This window comes from Amia ocellicauda, chromosome 4 (genome assembly GCF_036373705.1).
Source record: "Amia ocellicauda isolate fAmiCal2 chromosome 4, fAmiCal2.hap1, whole genome shotgun sequence".
In the NCBI taxonomy this organism is placed as follows: Eukaryota; Metazoa; Chordata; class Actinopteri; order Amiiformes; family Amiidae; genus Amia; species Amia ocellicauda.
The window spans coordinates 31,417,272-31,442,480 of record NC_089853.1 but is presented as its reverse complement, the minus strand read 5'-3'; the positions used below and the strand labels follow the sequence as shown (position 1 = coordinate 31,442,480).

The 25,209-nt window shown below is 38.0% G+C and overlaps 1 protein-coding gene across 1 annotated transcript; it reads left to right on the top strand.

The window, feature by feature from the left end:
• The first annotated feature begins 869 nt into the window (after nt 1-869).
• klf13 (Kruppel like factor 13) lies at nt 870-21,880 on the top strand. Its single transcript, XM_066701880.1, has 2 exons — nt 870-1,685; nt 20,785-21,880. The coding sequence occupies exons 1-2, from the start codon at nt 1,229-1,231 to the stop codon at nt 21,075-21,077; spliced, it is 750 nt and encodes a 249-aa protein (XP_066557977.1). The 5' UTR covers nt 870-1,228; the 3' UTR covers nt 21,078-21,880.
• Nucleotides 21,881-25,209: the final 3,329 nt, after the last annotated feature.

The window sequence follows — 25,209 nt, the reverse complement described above, 5'->3', positions numbered from 1 at the left end:
GCACTATTTCACTATTTTGTTTGCTTCACTCTTCTGTGAACTGATGAACTACGCAATTGGGAGATGGGATTAGTCGACACTTTTGCACTGTCTACGGCTGTGAACAGGGCCATGTTTTAATGTTGTCTTTAAATATCGTGTCAAACACCGCTAGTAATAGTTTACGTTTTGTATTGCATCGCTGGGATGAAATTGACATAGATATATTGCCCTGCATTTGCTGTTGAGTTTAGTGAGACCATGTTTTCTTCTTCTAATGCATCTTAATTGGCTCATATTGTAGGGTTGCATGTTATAAATCGACAACACTTTTGATGCACATGTACCCACTCCCGGGATTGTGTAGTCTGAGGGTAGCCTATATGAAGATGATGCTATATTTAAACGTCAAGCTGGAAATAGAAAGTTTCGTCCAACTGCAACCAGGATTTCTGATTATTGTTATGTCACCTTTACTGTCCCTGACTCACCACCGCATTGAATAGCAGATTTTAAAACCTCATGTGTCACCCCGGCGCAGGAGCGGCACAGATGCACGGGAATGCACAGTTGAAAAGTGCTGCATTATGCGTGCAAGATATTGAAATCGACTTTAGTATAATATAATGGCTTGAACCCATAATGATGTCCTGGCATGTGAGGCGTCTCCTTGTGCAGAATCCGCATTTATTTATTTTGTGTGCACTGTCTTTACGTTTCAGAGCGGTTTCCTCTCTCCGCAAAGTAGCGCAAACTATTCGGTTCACAGGCTGAAGTTTGCAGAGGCAGGTAACAGGCGCGTCGGGACGTCCAGGAGACCAATCACAGAGCGGCGCCCGTGACGTCATGGCCATATGTTCGAAGCCGCCACGCCCCCAACGTGGATAGAAACAGCGCTAACTGGAGAGCAGTACACTGTCACCATACAGGAAACAGGCTGCAAGCGACGATGGGAGTTTTAATTTTAAACCCAGTTAACTTTCACAACATTTTATCAGCGACACAATTCTAGTCAAAGGTGGGAATATTTCATCAGATGCATTTCACCTTTGCTTTTGATCGATTCCGAACAGGATACCTTTGCTTTTCTGAGAAGCCGGTAAGCTCTCAAAGTGCGTTTTAATGAGAGGTCTGTCTCTGTATCAGCATCACACAAAGGGATCCACCGCGAACAAAACGTTTTGACAAGCAGTCATCTTTTTCTTTTAATGTCACAACGAAATAGAGGGTTTTTGATCTCTTTAACGAAATGGATCATTTTGCAGCTGAGTGTCTTGTGTCTATGTCCAGTCGTGCTATTGTCCATGGTCCAAAAGGGAATATAGAGATCAAACCAGAAACTGCAACTGCTCCGAGAGCCGGTGAGGAGACCAGAGAAGCCACTAAAGAGCCTCTGGTGAAAGACAACTCGTCCCTCTTTGTGGTTGCCAGGATTTTGGCAGATCTCAACCAGCAGACCCCTACCAATCTTGCAGACCAGGCGAAAATAAAAGAAGAGAATAAACCAACAGCGCTGTCGAGAGAGGATGGAAACACTGCCACACCTACCACCAACACCGACCCCGGCCCCAGACAAAGAAACAGGCGTGGGAGAGGTCGAATTGAGCAAGAATCTCCACAGAAAAAGCACAAATGCCACTATTCAGGTTGTGAAAAAGTTTATGGCAAATCATCCCATCTTAAAGCCCATCTAAGGACACATACAGGTCAGTTGCATTTTTAGCAAGCGTTTTATTTAAGCGCAATAAAGTTTTTCTGCACTTGTTTGTTTCATTACTTGAAAGGTTAATGCCAGTTGCACCAGGTGACCCCACAGAAATAAAAACATTCACGAAAAAATAGTGTGTGTGTGTATATATATATATATTATACCAATTCTTTCATAAACTCTGAACTCCACCCACTTTGCCTCTGTTTCTAGTCGCTGAACAAAGAAAACCTATCTTTTCAGAATATCACCAGCCCATTTGGGTACAGGAAATATGCCAAGCTATATTCCCAGAGAGAAGAGAAAAACACAACTTACTTCCAGGAGTTAGTTTTTTATATTCGTATTGTATTTACTTAACAGAGAAGTAAACAACTGCAGTGGGAACTGGAGCAGACTTAGCCTACATGCAGATAACACCCACACATATCCAGTATGTATATAGATTATGATCGACCTATGATTAATATATGTTTTTATGGTATCCTTCATAAATCACTATATACTCGTTGTGGGCGTGTGTGCCAGTTCTCTAAAATATGCACTGAAACGATGGTTATGGAGACCGGTTCTCTGTAGTTATACTTCAGGCAACAGACGATAAATAAACTAATTCAGAACAATTCCTTTTTGTATCTTTAATTGGCAGTAGTGCAGGTAAATGGATGCAGATGATGTAACCGGTCATAAAGTATTAATCGATTGAAGCACAGTGTCTGAAACTATAAGGAAACTATGGTGAAATGTCAAAAGTTCTCCAAACTAGATGCTATCTAGTAGGAAAAAGACGCACAGCTGCTGTTGCGCTGTTTGATCACATCTGCACACGTTGTCTATCCGTATATTTCGTTGTTCTGTTTGTTCACGGTGTAACCGAGGTCTACGAGGATGTACAAGGAAAAGCAAAAAGAGAGAGAAAGTGGGGGTTGGTGAGTTCTGCAGTTGCCTGTCTGACTCTTAAGCTCTTTGTTGTGATGTGCCACACCCCCGCCAGCCAGACTGCCAGCTGATCTGGCCAGCAACAGACACAGCTAGTTGAGCTCAGAGACTACTCTCCACCAGGAGAGAAAGAGAGGGAGGAGAGGGTATGAGAGGGAGGGGTAGTAAAAGAAATACACCACTTGGAAAAATCCCCCTTTCAGCCCATAGATCCCAGGTTTTCCCAAGCACAATAGAGTGTTGTCTGCCGATTTAAACACATTCAGGTCAGGACTCCCATGTGCTAGACCACAGGAGTCTCCCTCTCTTGCTGCCACATGTCCAAAGGGCACTTTAAACTTTACACAGCCAGACACTTTCACCAGAATGATTGAGTCCTGTTTTTGTTTTGTTTTTTGTATGCTTCTCAGATGTACATCACTTTGGATAATTGCTGGGTTGTTTATATGTTGTGCTTAATGTTTACCAGACTGGACAAGATGGGGATTCAGACTCAAACAATACATGCCATTAAAGTTTTCATGATATGGTATAGCTGTTTTTGGTGTGTTTAAATTACAGTAAAAGGTTAATTATGTGGGGGGTTTTTTGTTTTGTTTTTCGCCATGGCTGTGAAGGAGGCCCAATGCCTAATTTATAATCCATGTGCTTGCTGGAAGTGGAGGAACTCGCAAATAATGGAAGGTGTTTGGTGTAGTTACCAAAACACAGAGATCTTGAGCACAGTGACACTTATCCATTTGATGTGAACTGGGGTCAGTCTAAATAGTGTCTGTTTCATCCATGGATAGTATTAGGTGCCATGTGGGGATTGACAATTTTTGTCTTAGAATGGAAGCAGAATGAAGGCCCCATTTTCAGATTACTGCAAGTAGATGTTTTAATTCTTTCATCTGTCAGGGTCAGTTGAGTAGTCATCTGCATCAGTACTGACACTCCAAAAGTACTGCACCAGTGTTGCTCAATTTCTCAGATTAGAGCACTGCATAATTAAAGCATAAGGTCATTCATATAATTTACAGCTCACATCTTCATTAGCCTCTTGTCTCTAAACCTTAAAGTAACACACTGAATAGTGTCACTGGAATATTTCCCCAAAGGTGGCAAGATCACAATTATTACATTTGTTAAGATGTGTAAACTGAATTATGAAGAAACTTCAGTCAATGTTGTGCAACCTAATTATTGATGCTTGAAGAGTTAGCTATAAGAATGGCACAGTTGAGTGGGATGGGCCGTAGATTAAATTAAACATATAACATAGTAGTATTAACATATCCATGAATTGAATATGATGCATAATACTGTGACAGAGGACATTATTTTTCACCAATCAGGTTTTTGATCCGTTCAACACAATTCTTTGGCATTATATTGTGTGTACAACTGAGAAGATGAAACCCAGCTGATAACATTACAGAACGATAATACCCTGGGTTTAGTTTGCACGCCAAAATGGAGCTAGTTCAATTTATATTGTATATTGGGGATTTATTGTTTGCAGAAGTGGAATTATCATGAGTTTATTACAGGCAGTGTTGTAACCCTTAGGCATAGACCACGTGGAGTCCCTACAGATAATACCTGTGCTATCAGTTGTGCAGAATTATTGTTGAAATAGTTAAATGCTTTTTGTTAGTTTTGTTCTCTCTGGAAATTGCATTGATTTGCCTGTTTCCAATAAATGTTCAACTTTGGTTTTAGGGGTTCTATTATAAAAGTCTAACTTATGATATTAAATATGATATTTAATGCATGGGTTTTGACACCCATGTCAGCCTGAGAATTTATCAGAGATGATCTGTAGCCAGTAGAATATTTTATTGTTGGTGGAAAATATTATAATTTGCATAAACTATTCAAAGTATAGACCTCAATTAAATTTAAATTGGCACAAGTGTGCATATGATCTCTATAATAAAAATGTCACACCCCAAAATCTCTTTTGAAATGTACAGTTTCTCACTGCCACAACCCACAGTTGGTTCTCTTGGTATTTGAAATGTTGATTATTATTTGTGAACCAGTGCCTTTTAAATTGCATAGTCCCCAGCTATATTTTAGTTTTAGGCAGTGTAAACCTTCACAACATTTATCCCATTCTGTACATATTTTCACATGTTACTTAATTCTGTGAATTCCTGTTTAAAGCCAAATCCTGAATAAAATATTTTCTATTGTAAGGGCAGTAAATCTTTACTTTAAATTATACACTTCATTTTTATTGAAGGATTCCTACATTTTCTGTCAGGGGAGTTAAACACGATCATTGGCCTTCATACTCACCCAAGTACATATTTTGAGTCACCAATCCTCTTAACAAAAGTTTTTCAACTTTACTTAAGTCTCTATTTTTTAGTATACTATAGTTTTCAAAAAAAGACCCCCCTGCTAGCCCATACCACGAAAGTAAACTTTGCAGACTATTTGTCTAGACATCACTGAATTCAGAAATAGAAGTCACAATTGTGGAAAAGATGCTTTGTAACTATTCAAATTTGGTTACCCAAAATTTGTAGTTAATGAATATATACATTTATTTTTAAGTAGTACCTTTCGTCCTTTGAGGTGCTGATTTTGGTTTTGTAACAGCTCCATTGATTTGCATTCAATTGAGAGATCAATTTGAATGTTCCTAATATAGTGGTCAACATTGCTTAAAGCAATCTACCAAAAACTTCTGAAGAGTGAAATAGTAGATGCATCTAGGAGAAAGTGCTTGTGGACTTTTCATCAAAACAATAAAAAGTTTTCATGTGTAACTTCCATATTGCGATACTGTGGCCCAAATTAAAATAGAACTTTGACCCATTACTTATCCAACTTATCACAAAGCCAACAAATAACAGTGACTTTCAATTGGGTAGACATATAATGCTTCAGGCAAACACCTTCCACATTTAGGATTTTTATGGTCATAGGGCGGACCAAAGTTCTGGTTTAATCTGCACCATAGTCTAAAACTGTTGCCTAGTAAAATATCCTTTACAGCAGTCACAAGAAAAATAAGGTGTACCTGAACACTGAATCAGAAATGCTTTTGTTTAAAAGAGGCTGATGAGTAATTATTGTCAGGACTACTATAGCTAACTTCCTTCAGTGACAGCCCAAGTGTTCTAATGCAGAATATTTTTTAATTCCCAGATTTAGAGCACTGATAGTGCAAACACATTGGAGTCGTCTTTGTTCTAAGTCTTAACTCCAGGATACAATAATAAAAGTTGTCAGATTGTAGGCTAAGCAAAAGTTGTTAGCTACCTTGACATGTGCACTGTTGTTTACAATGACAATATATTTGTACATGTGTGAACTGTAGGCTGTCCTGCCCCCACCCCAAAATACAAGCAAATTCCATAACTTTAATAAGAAGCTGTTAAAATATGTCTTTAAAATATTTAACATATTAACAGTTTCTGAGAACACAAAAATGTTTGGTGCATCTTGGTTTTGATTGACTTTGGGATTAACTGTTAAAATGCAGCCATAACTTGGAGTTACACCAGAGGGAAAAGTTGACTGCTGAGGTAAAGCTACAGATATATGAGCACAACTAGAACTTTGTACTCCTTTTAAATTTTTCCTGTCTTTTTGGCTTTGGGTTACTCGGCTGGTCACAAAATGACTTCACTCTCTCATTTGTTTCAGGAATCAGAAAATGTAGGTCATTTGAGTTCAGCTTTGCCTGAGCCAACCTGCTCTATTGTATGTTTTTTTGTGCACTCAGCAGATTTAAAGAGCCTCTACCAGAGGAGACGTAGGGAAAAAAAAAAAAAAAGGAATTCCCAACCCAGTCAGACATACACATTAATTGAAAGAAGGAATATTATGTTGAACTAAAATAAAGAACTCCAATTAAAGCTGTTAACTCTACCCTTTTCTCTCTGAAAATCATGTCTCTCTGCCTAGCAGTTCGAGAACATTTATAATCCTCATCTAATTTAAATTGCTGGAGAACAGTTAACATTACTTGAAAAATCCATCCTACAAATTTAATTTTAAGATTCTGAGAGTTAAGGCTTGACCCCCAAAATAATAAAATGCAATGGATAATGCACAGTTTTTACTACATGATTTGCCTTAGAGTTAACAAAAGCAACCTTCTAGATATTGCTTATTCATCAAGATTGTGACCAGCAGAATAGCTCTGTGTAAAATGTAACATGTAGTGTTTATATTAATTTTCATGGTTACAACAGAATATTCATTTGCACATTGACTCCAATTAAAACAACTTTCTCGCGCAGCATTGCTATATAGCGTAGAAACTAAAATCTTGTTCGTTTTTGGGTTCTATTTTAGTATATTTATCTTACCCACTACAATAATGTTAGAATAGTTGAAAACTGCTGATTTACTTCCACAGATGTATTCCTCCATGATGATGCATCTCAGATTAGGCCGATTAGACTAAGATTACTATTAGTTAATATTGATGCCTTAGCTTTTTCATACAACATCTCAAGTCTTTACAGAATGTGACCTGGTAGTGAGTGTTCAGGCACTGTTTTCACTACACATTCTACACATTCTCTACACATGCTTAGACACAAACAAAAGCAGACAGAGTGGATGAAGAAATCTATCGGCTGACTTATGAACAAGAGAAGTGACAGTGTGCAGCTTTGAAACATGATTATGACCAAAAGAAAAGAGCTAACATTGGAGGTTAACATTACCAGCCCCAGCACATCATATGAAATATTTATATTTACTGGAAAGGACCATTTTTTTAATTTTCCAGCCCCTGTAATTAGCAAAATGTAAACAGGAGGGGGGAAAAAAACAGAAAGGGCAATGATTATATGCCGAGTGTTCGTTTCCCACTAGGAAATGGGAGCCAATAACAGAGAGGATTTGCTGTTGCGATCAAAGGGCTCTGAAGCCTCATGTAAATTGTGTGCTTGCCTCCATCTTAATCTCGGTTAAATACAGCCCCACTCTGTATCCTTGCCTGTGGACATCTGGAAACGTGAAGCAGAAATATGAAAACGGTTTGCAGGAAAACGCCACAAGCGCATCTGCACATTTAAATCCCAAAATAGAAATGGCAATCGCTGGAGCCGTTCAGAATGTGACCAAATATCACTCTATGCCGTCTCTTCTGTAATTGCTCGGGGACAATTACAGCTGTCTGTCTAGATACCTAAGAGTGCGTCTGTCACAGATCTTCATAAACAGCCTAAAGGCAAGATTGCAGGCTTCGCAGAGCGCAAGTAAGATAACTTTCATGGGATGAAAAGCAAAAAAGTTTTTGGGGAATGTCAGATATCAAAGTTATCTTTTAATTTCCCTGTGGAAATTATAACTATTGAATTAGTAGTTTTAGTTATTGATTTGCGAAAGTGCACAAATGTCTTATGAAAGTTGAAAGAGGCACATGAGCAAATGCAAATACACTCCACGGCTTCTTTTATATAACTCAAGAGTTCACCTGCATGAGAACTGAAACCCCACAAAGTTTTGATTACAGAGGGGTGGCAGATGACTCAAGGGTATTTTTGGAGCTTTCAAAGTCACAGATTAAAGTGATTTTCAAATTCAGAACACCTTGAGTGACCAATTCAGAGCACCCCCTCATCCAGAGTTGTGCACATCATGCCAGGGTAGACCTAGATCCTAGTTTATCACTCCTTATGACAGCTGGGCAGCAGTTGCTTGAAATGAGAAGTAGATTTTAACAGAATGAAAGGAAAGTGCAATTCAAGCAGGACAGATCTGTATACATATTTACTGAGGTCTGTGGTCTAAGTTGGTCTAACAGACAAACCAAGGAACAGAAACAAAAAAATTATAATATATGAAGCTCTGCTGGAGCTTGCTTTTTTACATCTTCGCACACAGCCTCCTGACATAACCTCTCTTGGTTATGTGCAACGCTAAGAAGACCTCCTCGGGCACCCCAGAGGCATAAACATAACACGTAATTGGTTGCAAATGCTTCTATTGTTTCTTGGCCATGAGCTCACTTACTCACTTAAGCAAGCATGTAACTGCATGTTGAATGGGACTTTTTAATTATAGTCTTAGGGTTATTTTATTAACATATACAAATGTAGAACTCATAAAAGGCTTGATAGCAGTTGCTTGATTTTTATATATGCATTTACTTATTTGTTTGTTTATTTGCAAGCATATGGGTTGATTTGAAGTTAGCTGGGGGTTGTATTGTCTGCAGGTTCCATTTTCATGCTTCCTGAAATATATCTTTGGGGAGCTAATCAGTTTAACTATCTAAAATGCATGTGTTGGAGTAAGGTAAGCATCTGGAATGAAAGACAGTTTTACAGATTGATTCCAATTAAAACCAATATTTTTTTTAATTGTTATATTAAAATTAATACTGTGTGCTGTAGTGCTTTGAGGTATAATAGTGTATTGTGAATCAATTAAAGTTCATCAAGGTTTTGATCTGACAGCTATTATTTATTGTCAATTAGACACTTACAAATCTGAACAAGTGACAGACTGGAAATGGAAAGCCTTGCAGTACTATGATAGTTTATTCTCTATGATTGTGATAACTGTATTTGATTTCTTGCTTTATTATAAAGTAGGAGACAGATTTGCATTTATACAGTTGTCAGTGTGGTTACAATGTAGATCACATCCTTGTTTGTTTGTATCTTTAATATTGGACCTGGCTGTTATTTAATCACTTTTTTTTTTTTTTGGTCTTATGGACATCTCATTACTGAAGCTCATTAGGTTTCCTAATGATTCACAACTACAGCCTATTTTGTTTTACTTTGTGTATAACTACATGGTATAATGATTGCTTTAAAGTACGTGCAAATGCTCATTTTGAGTGATCTACAGTCAGGTAGTCTAAGGTAGTCTATGCTAGAATTAATCTTTGGGATCAGTGCTGCTTTTCAGCTCCATGACTCCCAGAGCAGTGTTTTGTGGTTTTTAAAATGACACACAAAGAGTAAGAGGGCTTGATTGCTTTCCCAAGGCCTTCCTTTTTGTGCTCTCTAATAATAACACAGTGAGGAGACAAGTTGCACACATGAGACAGGGGATCTCCATTCTTGGTGCATACAAACAGCTTATTAAACTGTGTTTAATTTCAGTGTAGTGGAGATTGTAGCAGGTTTGGGTTTAAGGTTACCAGACAGCTTTGTCTGATCTCCCAGAATTGGAGGCAGAGCCCTCCTGAGACCAAAACGGTTTGTCCTAAGCTGCAGAAAATGGGATCATAATACCACAAATTAACATGCAGGATTGGATAATCTGTTTTTAGTCATCAGGAATTTATGAGTCTTTAAATAAAGGATGCTTTTTGTAGGAGTACACCTAGGGAAAAAGGTGTCAACTAGCTATTAAATGTTTGTTCAATGAGATTAAATAATGACTATGGTGACAAATGTGCAAAAGATCAGTGGTCTTGGTGAGTACATAGATGGTGTATGTATTATTATTATTATTATTATTATTATTATTATTATTATTATTATTATTATTATTATTATTATAGTTGGTTATATCAGTAATGTAATCTTTCAAAATGAATTTATACTAGTTGACAGTTTCTGCAGTTCTCTTGTTAAGTTGAGACATCAGAATGAAATGCTCTACAAATTGCAAAATTCTGGTAATATAAGTTGGCACCTGAGACTGTGTTAGACTCTCATTAAGTAATTTTTCTGTGTGTCTTGTTACCTCCCACTGTTATCCAGTCACAAAGGACAATACTGTAATACCAACAAACATGGAGAGAACTTTTCAGAAGCTGCTAGAACATTAACTGTAGACAAAGACATATTTTACAGTCTGTTTGCTTTTTTGTCTAGACCTTAAAGCCTTTTTTGTTTCAGTGGGCTCCTTTTGGTTTTGTGTAGAACCCCCCCCCCCACCCCCATCATATAACCCATTCACATTATGAGCAGCTCCAATAAGTAACCCATTTACACTTTACCAAGTCCTGCAAATTTATATCTGATTAAGTTATGTTTGGAAAGCAACGAATGCTCATAAGTGGATGAAGTCATTATCATTAACTGGGCATCCAGGCTCAATTTTGTTGGGTTTGAAATGCAGAAAATCCCATAAGGGGATTGAGGAGGGAAAACTATCATCTTTATAAATTACTAAAAGAGGCGTACTAAAAAAACATTTCTGTCCCAAAAGGTAGAGATTGCTTTTCATGAATACAATTTTTAGTCCCATGATGGGGAGGAAATGGAATCGAGTCTTATTATCTGGAAGTATCCTGCTTCTCCCTGATCACTTTGTGTTACCAAGTTATAGAACCATAAGGGTGGAGTGAGCTTGTCTATTCTTCCCTAGGGTTGACTTGCCACGCGCTTAATGAAATCCTCTTTCAGTATTGCCTGTTCCAGACACTAGGCCTGTATCCTAAGCTGAATGTGTTTCCAATTTAATTTGCCTAGCTAAGCTGGCAATCAAGGTGTGCCAACTAGCAGTGTTTTTATTTATGTTTTGGCATCATATACAAAACCAAGCATATCTTAATTTCTCAATTGAACCCTTAGTAAATATAGACAGTTATGTCCATATACCTTACCACAGACCTCTCATTACCAGTTGCACATTAATAAATCGAAGTCTTGAACTTACCTCTATTTAATATCCCACATATATCCTAATATAAAAAATAAACACTCCAGGAGGCAGGGGAAAAAAAGGTTTCTTGCTGCTCAGTGTTTTAGTACATCTGTAGATTTGCTTCCCGCAGTTTTAGCACATAAATGTAGGTTAAGAGAACCATAGCCCAGCAAGAGTCTGTGACTGGCTTCTGATCATGTAATGCATTCAAGCCCTGCTTGGGAAGACCATTATGAATACAGCTCTGTCTCCCTGGGTATACAAACATACGGTTTATCTCAAATTGAAACAACACTTTTAAGAACGCTGGCCTTCTCTGAGGCTTTACCAGCACCGGGGTCTGAAGTCTGAAGGGTTTAAGTTACTCTAGGCAGGATGTAAGGGATCCATAGCTTCTGCAGCTTAGCAAATTTAACCTTTGTGGCATCAACACCACCCCCGTAGTCTCTCGCGCATTGCAGGGATCACCGTGTAATTGGATATGCAGTGTTACAACTGTATTTCGAACAATGTGAACATACAGTAGAGCTGTGTATGTCGACAAAGAACCTTGCTCTGTTCAGTGAACTCTTTTCAAGCTGTGGTCTGCAGACTGTTTAACTTGTTCATTAGCAGCCACTGTGATGGTTATGTGTTTTGGGAACAGATTCTGCAGTGTTAACTTAAACAAGCCATTGTGCCACTCTCTGGCTCACTGTGGGTGTATTCCCCCCCCATGTTAAAGGGGGAAAAAGGTTGGTGGATTACTTATACCATTTCAAATTAACTGCTATGTTGGTTGAAGCTTACTTAACAGTGAAGGACTTATCGCTTAGTTTGTGGATTTAACTGTTTCACTTGTCTTTTTATCTTGGAGCAGAAATGTATAGATACCAGTTTGAACTTATTTGACAAACCATGACCATGAATATAGGTTCTTGCCCATATACGTTCTCCATTTGCTTTATAATCAAGGTAATTTATTACAATATGGATTCATCAATACTGTATTGATATAAAGCAAGTATAAAAACAACAAGAACTATTACTTAGAAACTGGACGCCTTTGCTCTTCTGTAAAACTCAATGCACATTCCCCACTGTATAGCCTGTAATTAACACTCATGAAAAGTGATCCCTAGAACAAATCTATTGAGTCTCTACATAACAACAAAGCCCCAACAGTACCAATATTAAAGACTTGGTACAGTAGTTATGTGATAAAGAATCCTGGACACAGATGAGGAAAATGAAACCTTGAGTATTAATGTAAAGGTTATTCATTGCAGATTTTCATTTCATACTCTATTGAAGTGGGCTGGACTCCTCTTTCTTTCTTGATCCTGTGCAGTGTAGCCAGACAGTCTCATGTACACGTCACCAAGCATGGAAGCTCGAGGTATTCGGCTGAAGAAAAGCAACATTCAGCAAATGTGCGATAACATGGGGGAGGGGAAACGGCAATTTCACATTAAGAGGTGAAAAAACACCACCTTTAGCCCTGCCAGTCAATGTGACAGAGGACAACATCTAGTACTTAAGACCTGGATTCTATTTCTGCTAACTACCATATGGTTAATTTGATTTTATTTATTTTTGTACTTTTGACTGCTGAAACTGGATATTTGATTTTGTTTAATAATATACCAAGGGCTTGTAACACATAGTGAATTATGTTTAGTTTAATTGAATTGAATAAATAATCATAATAAACCTCATATGGTTTGATAAGAATCTTTCAGTCGACTGGAATGGTATGCTTTTAGTCAAGCTTGCAGTGTTGCATACTTTCTCGTAAAGGGAAACTTTTGCAATATGAAATATATAATATGAAACACCCATCATCATTTTGGTATTATTTATTCACGTTCATGATATTTTGAGAAGATGCCATTTCTGAGAGGTGATCCAAAAGGAATTTTTGTCAACTTGCAGTAAAACCTGCAAAAGTGAGTGCTTCCCATGAAATCAGAAAAAACACATACTGCTGATGAGATTTCCATCTATGAATCACTCCACTCTTCGTCTTATAGGTCTTGACTTGTTGACAGAGATGGTGTACAGTTGAGCACAAGAATGAGTTACGGTTATCACGCAGGTTGTTTTAAAGTGCATAAGCTACCAGTTCTCCTTTGAGCAAGGGCGGGCTCTATAGTTAAAAACCTGACAGCTATTAGAGCCACAAGAAAGGCTTACAATTCAAAGGAAGAAGCTTTTGTCACTCAAGTAAAGGAAAACTGAGACATTTTGTGTACTGACTCTTAACAAGCGTTAATGAGTCATCCACAATACAGTTGACCTACGCCCATCAATATGTTGTGTGCATCTTAAGCATACACACATGGGCAAATAGACATCTGTTCGCTCTTCCCTCTAACTGTAAAAACCAGTACTGGTATTGTAAGGAGTCATTCTTTGTACTTTTGGAGATATTGTTATCAGTGTGAACTGTCTCATGAAGTGACATAAAAGAAGTAGAACACATCTCCTACACATTCAGATAAAGAAACCACATACTTGCATTCAGATAAAAACATGCTGAAAGGTCATAATACAAGTAAGGGAAGTAAGGTAAAAAGACATTTTAACTTTCCCCTTGATTCTGTGAAATCAGTGGTTTTCAACCCTGGTCCCGGGCCCCCACTCTCCTGCTTGTTTTTGTTCCTGCTGAGCTCTCGATTACTGAATTGAACCCTCAACTGTGGGTCATCAGAGCGCTTTCGTTATTTTGAACAGTTGGTAAAATATAACATAAGGCACTTCTCAACTGTTTTTTAAGCTAAATATTTTTAAAAGTAAGCAAATTATTAGTTCAGTTAAGGTTTCAGTTATGTAACTGATAAGACCGGCGTTCCCCTGGACCAGGGATGAGAACAGCTATTAGACCTTTTCTTTTGGAAAAACGTCACAAGAATTAGATGTTTTTCAATGTTGTTTGCACCTTTCCTTCTTATCATTGAAGATCTCACCTCAGTACTGAGGTACAATCATAAATCCAATCAACAGATGATTCAACAAGGACCAAAATGCAGTATGGTGCAAGCTGTTGGGGAGTTATTTGCCTACTTTAAGCACAGAGGGCTCTTCATTAGATTCAAGCTTGTTACGGTGACATAACCCCTCTGTGAAATCAGTAGACTGTATAAACTTCCAGTGTCGGTAGGTCTGGTCTTTTGGTTCAGCGGGTTTAACACTCTACTGGGTGGTGCTGCATGGTGTTGATGGCCCGGAGGAGAGCCTATGGTTCACAGTCCAAATCCTGACTGTCTACAGCATAAAAAATCTACCCGTGTTCTGTATTTTGTTGTGGATCAGGGTCAATATTTGAAAGAACAATGGTTAAATGGTGATACGTTTGTAGACCTGCTGGACTGTACTACACCAGGTGCCTTTGTTCATTTTTTTTAGTTTTGTGCTTTCTCAGAAAGTCTTTGTGTCGATGCCACTTTACCCTGTTCACCAATACATTGCCATCTTTGAAATGTACTTGGCAAACAGCACACAACTTTTATCTTACACACAATGATTGTCCCTTCGAAGCAAACATGTTTTGGTCTGTAAAATAAGTGACAATATCCTTCTAGACAGCGTTTCCCTTTGACTTAATGCCAGTTTCCTGAGTTCTTCCAGTAGACACAACAATGGACTTCTGCCCTGGAATAGAAGAGACCTGCAAAAACGGTCACGGGGGGGGCATCCACCTGCCTTTTTTTTCTTCTCCCCCACTTCATCTTCTTCCAGTGCATACTGCCCTGTGTGTGTGGTTTGGGGGTTCCTTGTAATGAGCAATGAGATCATGGAGTATACAGTGTTCAAGTGAACATTTGGAAGAAATTAATGCCTGAGTCCACACAAAGTTATTACCTACAGAATCAATTAAGCACAGGGTTCTGGTTGGTTTGAACCACAGAAGTAAAAGCAGCAGTAAAGGCACATTATAACTTAGATGCATCCCACTGTTGCATTTGTGGTGACTTTTTCCACTCATGTTACCAATACTGTTAACATTTGTGTCTGCTGAATTTGGGTTAAACCATTCATGTTGTATTTGATGTAGATAATTTGATACCAAAATAGACTTTTCTTTCAGTGGTCCACCAAATTCTAGTTATAACTCATCTGAGTTATAGAAAATGACTTCTCTTAATTCTTTAAAGCTAGTTAGTAACTTAAAAATAACTAAGCTTGTTTATTTAAAGAATTGATAAGGTGAGCTGGAAAAGCTTTTCAGTGTAGATTTTTTTTATTTTCCTTTCTAAAGTATTTTGTACTCATACACAGATGAAAATAACAATAACAAACTTTCTCAGATATTATAGGTTTTTTTTTTGGAAAGCCGCAAAAGGAAGTAGTGAAGCAGTTGGAAGTTGGTTAGTGATATAGATTTGTTTAAATTAAAAGAGTAATACCTCTGCATTGGGGAAATTAAGAAGTGGCTCAGCTTAAATGACAGATGTTTAAAGACAGAGCGGTGATTGTCATAGGATGGCAACTCCTCACAATCATCCCTGCCCTTGAGCTGCTGCAGTGGGGCTGGAGTGCTCTTCTCTCTCTTTAGTTGGTGCCTATCACTTACTTGTAGGAAGGGAGCTGATTAAAAGGGTCTGTACAGAGTGCTTCAGGCATTCGTACTGTCACTTGTTAGCTGGACGAGGAGTAATCACAGTTTTTCACTCATTAAGCCAGACACAAACCATTTTATCTTCCCAATTGAGTGGTTTTCATGCTGGTAGCCCTCATTTAAACAAGTAAACGGCATTTACAATTTAAAGTTTTAACTTATTGACGTGCTGATCCCAATGTGATGCAGAGTAAATCACATCACTGCAATTATAGCCTGTATGCAGAAAAGAAGAAGAAGAAGAAGAAGAAGAAGAAGAAGAAGAAGAAGAAATAAAATCCCACCTCTCTGGTATCTTTCCCAAATGTATGTATTTTTTCCACTTCTGGAACTTTGTGTTCTAATTCTGTATTTATTCAGGTGCTGATTCCATCCTTATCGGCTGGATAAACCAATAATTTGATGTTGATTTGCTTGAGTCTAACATTTTGTTTACTGACCTACTGGCACCGAAAGAGAACATTTATATAACACAGCTACCTATGATATAATCAGTGCCTGAGAGAGAGATACTGGTTTGTCGTTAGCAAGTGAAGTTTACATGACTCTCATTCAGGGTAACTAGGTCACTGTGTTCGCTGGAAGAAAGCAACAATCCAAAGCCTCCCTAATTACTACTCCCATTCTAAGAAAGGCAGCCTGGGCTCTGTGCCTATGGCAGTGTTCCAGAAAGCAGCCTGCTTATCAGCAGGTTATGATGTCACAGTGAACGCAATGACCTGCCAGGAAAATGAAAAAAAAGAAAAAGGGGAAAAAATAGAAAGTGTACTAAAAATGACTAGATTTTTCTTTTCTTTTTTTAAATTCTTTTTTTAAATAAACGCTCTGAATTAAACTGTGCTGTTTGCTTCATATGCTGGGCTTTCACACAATTACCCTCACCACTTGACTAAGGCCTCCCCTTTGTTCTCTTTAAAGAACAATGGGGACTATTTTCAAGCTGCTGCAGAGTTCTGTGTGTACCATCTGAAATGAGAAAAACAACCTCTAATGTTATGAATCTGGAGAAAAGTAGGGACGCTTGGGTGTTTATTTGCAGTGTTCTTCCCTTGTTAACTGGTGGGACTCATTGAAAATCCCTACTGGAAATGCTGATTTTGTTTCCCTGACTACCATGCTTGGTGTACTCATAGTACTTCATTGGGTGTGTCTATTGACTGCAATCATAAAGAAAACATTTTTTCTTTACTGGCTTCATTAAATTGCTTGATAAAGATGGCCTGGTTAGACAGTGCCTAACCTAGGTAGTGTACCAGATTATTGTTACTAATTTAGCAGACCACTGTATGTTTTTTCAAATGCTAACATACAATGTACTACATAAATACAACATTACAAGGGTGAGAATATCAGTCTAAAATCAAATCTTTATTAATGTGGCATCTAGCCTGGCTAATCCTTTTACTGTGTTTTAAGGCAAAATAATAACTGCCTCTCAGCAACAGTGTATGTATTTACACACATGCCACACTGCTTGTGTTTTGTAAACCGAATTTCTCCTGTCAGTTTTGGCTGCTCATAGACATCTGCAGCAGGTACCTTTGATAACTTTCATGTTATCGGGATGGTTTGATACCCCTCAGAGTACATCTAAATAAAGTTTCCCCATTCATATCTTCTACTACATTAACTATTACAACCAGCTGCTCTTTATGCGGCTAATAGAACATTAAGTATAATCAAATGGAACTTTCTCTAGAAGTAAAAGATTACGAAGTTTACCGAAAGTTTTCTTGTATACATTAATACAGACATGGATCTTCAACTTAAAACATTATTTCAATAATTTAATAGTAGTATACAGTGTCTCCCCAAGTCAAATGTTGACACAAAGTCCATTTATTTGTTATGACTTGTCACTTTATTACAGGAATAACTGAAAAAGTAGACAGACTAGACAGTGGGTTAATTACATTTCAACTGAATCAATGTAAATTTGCTCAGGACAGAGTGGCCCCTACAGGAGCACATGTGTGGTTGAGGCGATGTGTCCACTGCAGCCCCTGGTGAAGTCTGAGCTGTGCAGCTCGTCGGGAGGTGAGGCACTTTAGTTGAGGGTGCAGACTGGAAGAGTCTAGACTTGCTGTGCCCGATGATTATTATGTCTTTGTAGCCTAGCAATGGTGGGGGGAAGGGACTAAAATAAAGGAGCTGGGTATTGTGAGTTGTTCTTTCCCCCCCATTTTTCCTTTTCTGTGTTGTGTGGCCAGTGTTCCCAGTGCTGTTCTGCATGGTTCAGACTTTTTTTCCCCAGTGTCCTTCAGGGAAAGCATGTAAGAGACAATAGTAACAGAGAATAGGTCCATCTCCATTAAAGTATACATTAATGCATTCACTTTAACGTTGCAGTTACAGGAATGTTTTATATATATATATAGATATATATATATAGATATATATAGATAGATAGATAGGCGGACTGGCCATCGGGCGACCGCACCCCCCCCCCCCCCCCCATTTTATTATTATTATTTTCCAGGCAGATGTAAATACAATTGTTAATCAGTTTTGACTTTCTGGGAACTTAAATTAAGAAAGAAATAAACCTTTGTTTACTAAGTATCATATTTCATACCAATGTAAGACAAGAAATTTCCTAAAGAAAAAAACTCTAGCTAACCTCAGACTATATATATAATTTGGAATTTAATTCTGGAAAAAATTAGAGATTATGACCAAGATTAAATACAAATTTTGATCCACCCGCAAATTACAAAGCACTTGATAGCAGCATTTAGTTTGCCAGAGGTTTCTCGCTTCTACCTAATGAAACCCACCATCAAGTACTGGTCTTGTAATTTGTGACTGGAGGGTGGGTTGAAGTTTAGATTTTAATCTGGGCCTATAAATGCACATAGCAAGTCACACAAAGATGTACTGCAACATCTGGTTTCTGGTGGATTCTGCTGTAGCCTACTTTTATAGCTGAGGGAGGGGGAGGGGGAGGGGGAAGTTTCTCGTACAGTGAACCGTGCACAGTTAGGAGTTGTAGCTGAGGTGGGATTGCTATTTTGAAGATCATTATCATCTGGAACCCAGCTAATTAAACTGTGCCTGTCTGGCTTGGTAAATTGTTTGTGGTATGAAGACTCAATGAAACATGGTTCTCTTCAAAAATCCCACAGCAGGTTGAATCTGCTTGTTTTTTAAACAATGCCATATCCATGTTTATCCAGCAATTGTTAGTTGGGGGTATTGTATAGCTACAGATCTATGCTGGAATTTCCTGCAACACATTTCATTGATTGAAGAGCCCTGTAGCCTTTTTTCTTTTTTCTTTTCTAGTCTAAAGCATTTTCATCAATAGTAATGCCCTGAAGCTGACGTGACATATTTCATGATGCTGATGCTAAGTCAATGGAGGCAGAGGACTTTTCATCAGTGAAAACCTGTTTGCATTTTAAGTCTTGGGTGCATTGTGGAAGGTCACTCAATTTCACTGTGACCTATATAAATTACATTAATCATGGTTGTCTTCTTTACAATTCTTCATGGCAAGTATTCTCCCTTAAAGTATGGAATTTGAAATTTAGCCCAGTGTCAGAGGTTTCCCAAAGAGACAAAACAAATCATTTTTGATATTTTGTGAGATTTACAGAAACAAACCTGGGTTTTCTTTTAGTATCACAAACTAGCAACATTCAATCCAACTGAATAAAGAATCTTCTCATTTGTAATTCATGTGAATTATTGGCTGTTTAATATCCTACAATATAGTAACAGTTTCTCAGAGGTGAACAATTTAGCCTTAAAGATGATTTGGGCATGGAGTTCCAGAAAAAAAAGATAATTGGCCGGGTGCCTGGTTCTCTAAATTATTTTAAGTGTTGTGTTGCAGCATGATGCCTTTGCAAACTTTTAAGTCTTTCTGAAATGCCACATGTCAGCACTCCCACAAAACTGATGATTTAAGTACATGGAAAAAGTTGTTATCATTAGAGCCCTGGTAAATAGCACCGTTTATAATATAAAACTCCATCATAGTTCAAGGTATTTGGTTTTGCACGTCATCTGTTTGTTTATAAAATATAATCTGGTAGAAGGGCTGCCTCCCTCATGTTTGTACAGTTTATTTAATGAACCCTATTCCCTTTTTTCCTTGTTTTAATAATCAACATTTTCCACTGACTCTTAACACCAACAGACAGCCAGCAATTGTGCAGCATTTACTCTGAGTGCCTTAGAATGTTTGTGTTCATCTGTGACACTCCTGCCACCATGGGCAAAACATTGAGCATAAACGTTTCCTGCAGAACACGCACTGTCAATCAAACAAGTCCACAGGACTGTTTCGTTGTGGAGGACTAATGCAGCTGCCACTGATAACAATGCAGAACTCACATGTGAAAGTCACAGAAGGGAGGGGGGGAACTTGCATAATGAGTTGAAACCTTCACTAAATTAAGCTACCCAATCGGAGCAATGCTCGGCCAGTTGTACAGTGCCCTTTGGGGGATCCTGGTCGCAGTTGGCTTTAACATGGCTTTGATACAATCCAGTGATTTCTGAACTATATAGGGTTCAACCTATGCTCAGAGCAGGTACTTTTACTAGTTGAGCCACTGTGTTGTGTGATACAAATACAGATCAGTTCATATGTAGGACACTGTACAGACCCAGGTGATCAAAGATGTCATCATGGGAACTCATTTAAGTCATGATTATAAGGGGGTTGTCCCATTAGTTGATAACTAATATGACTATATGACAAGATTAGTAACACTGCAACACCTTCAGGGCCAGCCTACTCTAAAGAAGAAATGTTAGACATTGTATGCTCCTGTAAGTCACTGGTTCCAGTTCCTGCGTTTCCAAAGGCTCATGAGGAGAGCAGATTCGGTGTCCGCTGCTCTTCTGGGGTTGCTGCTTTATCAGCTCACACTGATCCTCAGGGCAGCAAGAGAGACCAGACGACAATAACTAAACTTAAGAATCAGTCTGTCAGGATTAGACAAGAAAAACACTACAAAAACTGTTTCCTCTCTTATAGGAGAACGGCCCTTTCCTTGTACCTGGACCGACTGCAACAAGAAGTTTGCCCGTTCTGACGAGCTCGCCCGCCACTACCGCACCCACACCGGCGAGAAGAAGTTTGGCTGCCCTCTGTGTGAGAAACGCTTCATGCGTAGTGACCATCTGATGAAGCACGCCCGCCGCCACTCCGACTTCCAGCCTGGCATGCTGAAGCGACCCTATGGAGCCAATGCCCGCACGGGCTCCCTCAGCGACTACAGCCGCTCGGACGCTTCCAGCCCCACCCTCAGCCCTGCTAGCTCGCCTTAAACCCACTCTTGCACTGGACGCCCGCACTTTCCGCCTCCTCTACCAGATGCACCCAAGTCTTGTGGATTTTTTGTTTTGTTTGTTTGATTGTTTTGTTTTAAAACTTTTTTTATTTCTATTTTTACACCTGTGTTGCACAGTTTAGTGCCCTTTGCTAATAATCTGCTTACCGTACTGTACTGTGCTGTACTTTATGCATAGTTTCCTATTGTAGTGCAATCTTGGGCAACTATTCTTTCCTCAAAAAGGAAAAAAAAAAAAAAAGAAAAAAGAAAAAAAAACTTCCCGGCTGGCGATATTTATATAGTATACATATCTGTTTTTTTTTTTTAGCTTCTGGCCTCTGCCAGTTTATCTATAGTGGTTTTATTTTATTTTATTGTATTCTGTGTTTTTATTTCCTTTTAAGCAACTTGGTTCAGGAAAAAAAGAAATTGTTAAAGGTATATTGATTATTCTTCACCTTTATTTAAAACGGGGGGGAAAATCACATCTACACCTCAGGATTCAAGACAGTTGTTTTTTCTTAACTACTTAACTGACTGCACAATACAAGCATCACTTTACTCTGAAATTCAACACGGTTGAATTTTTGCGCCCTGCTCAGGGATGGCCTCATTAGCTTGAAAGAATGAACGCAATGAAGATACACACATTTAAACAGCCTTACACAACAATATTTGCACTCTTTTTTAATTTCTTTTTTAATTATTATTTCATTTGTTACATTTTATTATGTTAGTTTTCGCACTGGGGGGAAACTAGCACTGGAATTACATTATATATATATATATATATATATATATATATATATATATATATATATATATATATATACATTTTTTTTTTTTTTTTTTTTGATACCAGGAGTAATTATTCAGACAATAGTGGGGGACTTTTCTGAAGGACCACTTGCTATTTCTCCTGAGACTGGAAAAAACACACACAGATTTACTATATTTCTGTTTCCTTTTTCCTTATGAACAAAAACATGCCTCTCTGACCTCCTTCACACAGCAGGCTGTTGGCAACCAAAACCACAGAGATTTGAAACATATATATATATATATATATATATATATATATATATATATATATATATATATGTTTTATTAAAGGGAAATGTCTCAATACTGTTTAAGTTTAGGTTATCACAGCATCATCTGGAATGCTGTATCTTATTTAATTAATCTGCCTAACAATAGTAAATGGTGTAGAAGTGGTTTCTATGTGGGTGGGTTGTATGTGTGTGGGGGGATCAGACTCAATAAACACTGAAAATTATGTTTGAAAGCAGCTGTTCCATAGTTTGAGAACAAAACTTAAACCCCTAGATTGATCCACTGGGCATTATGCAATCTTTATGTGCCTATACATTACTGTACATTAATAAATCTGTTTAATCTAGAATGCTGGGCAAAACATGTTTTTGCCAAGTATATTATTATTATTATTATTATTATTATTATTATTATTATTATTATCTAAAAAAACTTAATTCTCAAGAGAACCCATGTTTTAGGTATTTAGTCAACTATAAAAGTAAAAAAACATTTTCCTAAAATACAGTTTTTAATGCTTTCAGCTGGGCAAACAAAACAGTGAGGGTACAACATATTGACACAGGGCCAAGGTTCAATAGGACCAGTCTACTTGATCATTCCTCTTACAGAAAGGTCATAAATCTTTAGTTGGTAAGAGCTGTTGTAGGTGCTTGAATAATATCGTAGCACTATTATTTGCTTCAGTACTGGAGATTCTGAAGCCAAGACTGTCTTTAGTTCGCACAGGTGCTCATTTTAACCAGCCGTCCACAGAGCTCGACCCCATCTCCACCAGAACATGCAAGTCAGCCCTGCTTGGTGTGGCCCTCAAATTATGCAATCTCTGTAACCAGAAAGAAATTATTTATAGCACACAAGAGGGAGTGTAAATGACTGCTTCAGTGAAAGTTTCCTTGCCTTTCTTGCACAACGTACACTAGATGGAAGCTAGCTTTGTAATAAGAACACCTCTTCAGTTTAAAACCAAGTGATAGTCAAGCCAGTTCCAGCTTTAAGAAAGTGAGCAGCCAGTAAACCATTACACTGCTTTTAATCAGTTTGGATAATTCACAATCCTAACTAAGATATGTATGTTTTCCCTCCAGTTGTAAAATAGGGCACAAAACAATATCAGGTCTAAGGTTTTGCAGTTACTGGTTGTTGAGATATATATATTGCAAGACAATTTAATTAGTTTTCTAATGTCTGTGGTATTAAAAAAATAAATAAGCCTAATTTATTATCAATGCTTTTGTAAATAAATACCCTTTATGTGTCTTCAGCCCTGGTTGCCTTCCAATATTGTGGGGTTCTGTTGTTTCTACTTATTTGAAAAAACAAACTGCAGTAGACACAGATACAGAGCAGATGAGTTTAGCATTGAACAGGGTGAGCATGTGCTTCCCTTGAACTGGTGTGGGTTGTAGCCCAAGTGGAGCAGCTATCTGCACAAGACAGGACTTTTGGCCTGTTACATTGAGAGAAAGAGATAAAACCCTGTGTTTATCAAGGGCTGCATACAGAAGTATAAGCTACACCCATTTAAAGCAAAAACTAAAGCCTTTCCAGGTCCTAAGTACATTGTACAACACTACTAAAACCTCTTCCATTTTCTCTGTGTATTTCATCACAATGACATACACAGAGTCAAAAACCGCTTCCTCGCTAAGCGTTTAGATTTTTCTCTTGCATTATATAGCAACAGATGACAGTTGTGTCTTGTTAATATACCACAGAGACCCCTAGGCAAAGGGTGAGGTTAATAAAGGAAGAAAGAGAAAGCTTTTCACCCACCTGCTTAGAAATTGTACGCCTTATATGAATCACTTTGGAACTAGGACAGGGAATATCATAGTACATTTTGTGTCACATCAGAGCATTACATGTTCCGAGCTGCAGAAGAGTAATGCTTGGCTGAAGTAAAGAAAAACACAGCCCCCAGAAAAAAGACTTCATAAATGGGAAAAGCTAAGTTACTATAATGTGCTGTAATGTATAATTTTGTTCTCAGGTTTTCACGTTATTTTCTATCATTACAATTACAGAATCCCGCCACCTTAAATGTGTCTCCATTCTTACAATGAAAGGGAAGCTTGTTTTGAAATTGAGTTAAAAGGAAACAGGAAGGAGAGATGTAGTGTTGTTCAAACATCAAAATGCACAAGGTCTTTGGTTTAAGGCAAGAGGAGCAGCTTATTTATTCATGCATTTTTGATTTCACTGAAATCTATCACACCACCTACTTACATTTTAAAATACACCAGTAGGGCTAGGGGGGATCTCCCTCTAACACGATTTATTCTAATTATGAAGTAAGTGCCATAATCAAAATGCTCTCAGACAGACAGAATCAATCACAACAGCATTAGGGGACTGCAACTATTTTTTTCCCTTTATAAGCAGAACAAGACAAGGGCTCATGCTTGTAAAACTTGCAGTTTGCCGGGGAGTGCATCATCGTATAGTTCTTATTGTTATCGAAACTATTAAACAGCTGCTTTCAAACTTTTTTTTTAAATCCCTTTTTATCAACCATACATGAAATACAAACTATTAATTTACCAAATTAACTTAAAACATATCATGTTTTTCTATATAGTCTGCTAAGAAATAAGGTATAAAAAGAGAAAAGTGTGCAGATTATCCCAGTGCTCTGAGTTCTGTAGCAGTGTCTGCAGTATCTTTTCTCTACGACTTCGCTGAGAATGACTTCCTTAGTTTAGACTAAAGCTGGGACGTCCCTTACTGGAAAGCATTGCTGGGGCAGAAGTGGAAGGGTTTGGACACAGCTCTTAATACAGTTTGCACTGCATTGTAGCATGTACCTAGGTATGCAGTACAGCTGCATTATAGTCCAAAATCATGCACTAGAAAAATAATTTCTGAAAAACTGTTGCTTATTTGTACGGGCACAAGATTTTAAAAGACTGGTAATTCCACGTGTAAATCCTCTGTTGGGTATTCAAAGCACAGGACTGGATGTTCGTGAGCTTGTGGATGGCTTGGCATTACTAACCTGGTTCCTTAACCATTCTGCTGAGCTCTCTGAAGTACAGAGGAGTGTGTCCAAATAGGGGAGAGAAACCCAG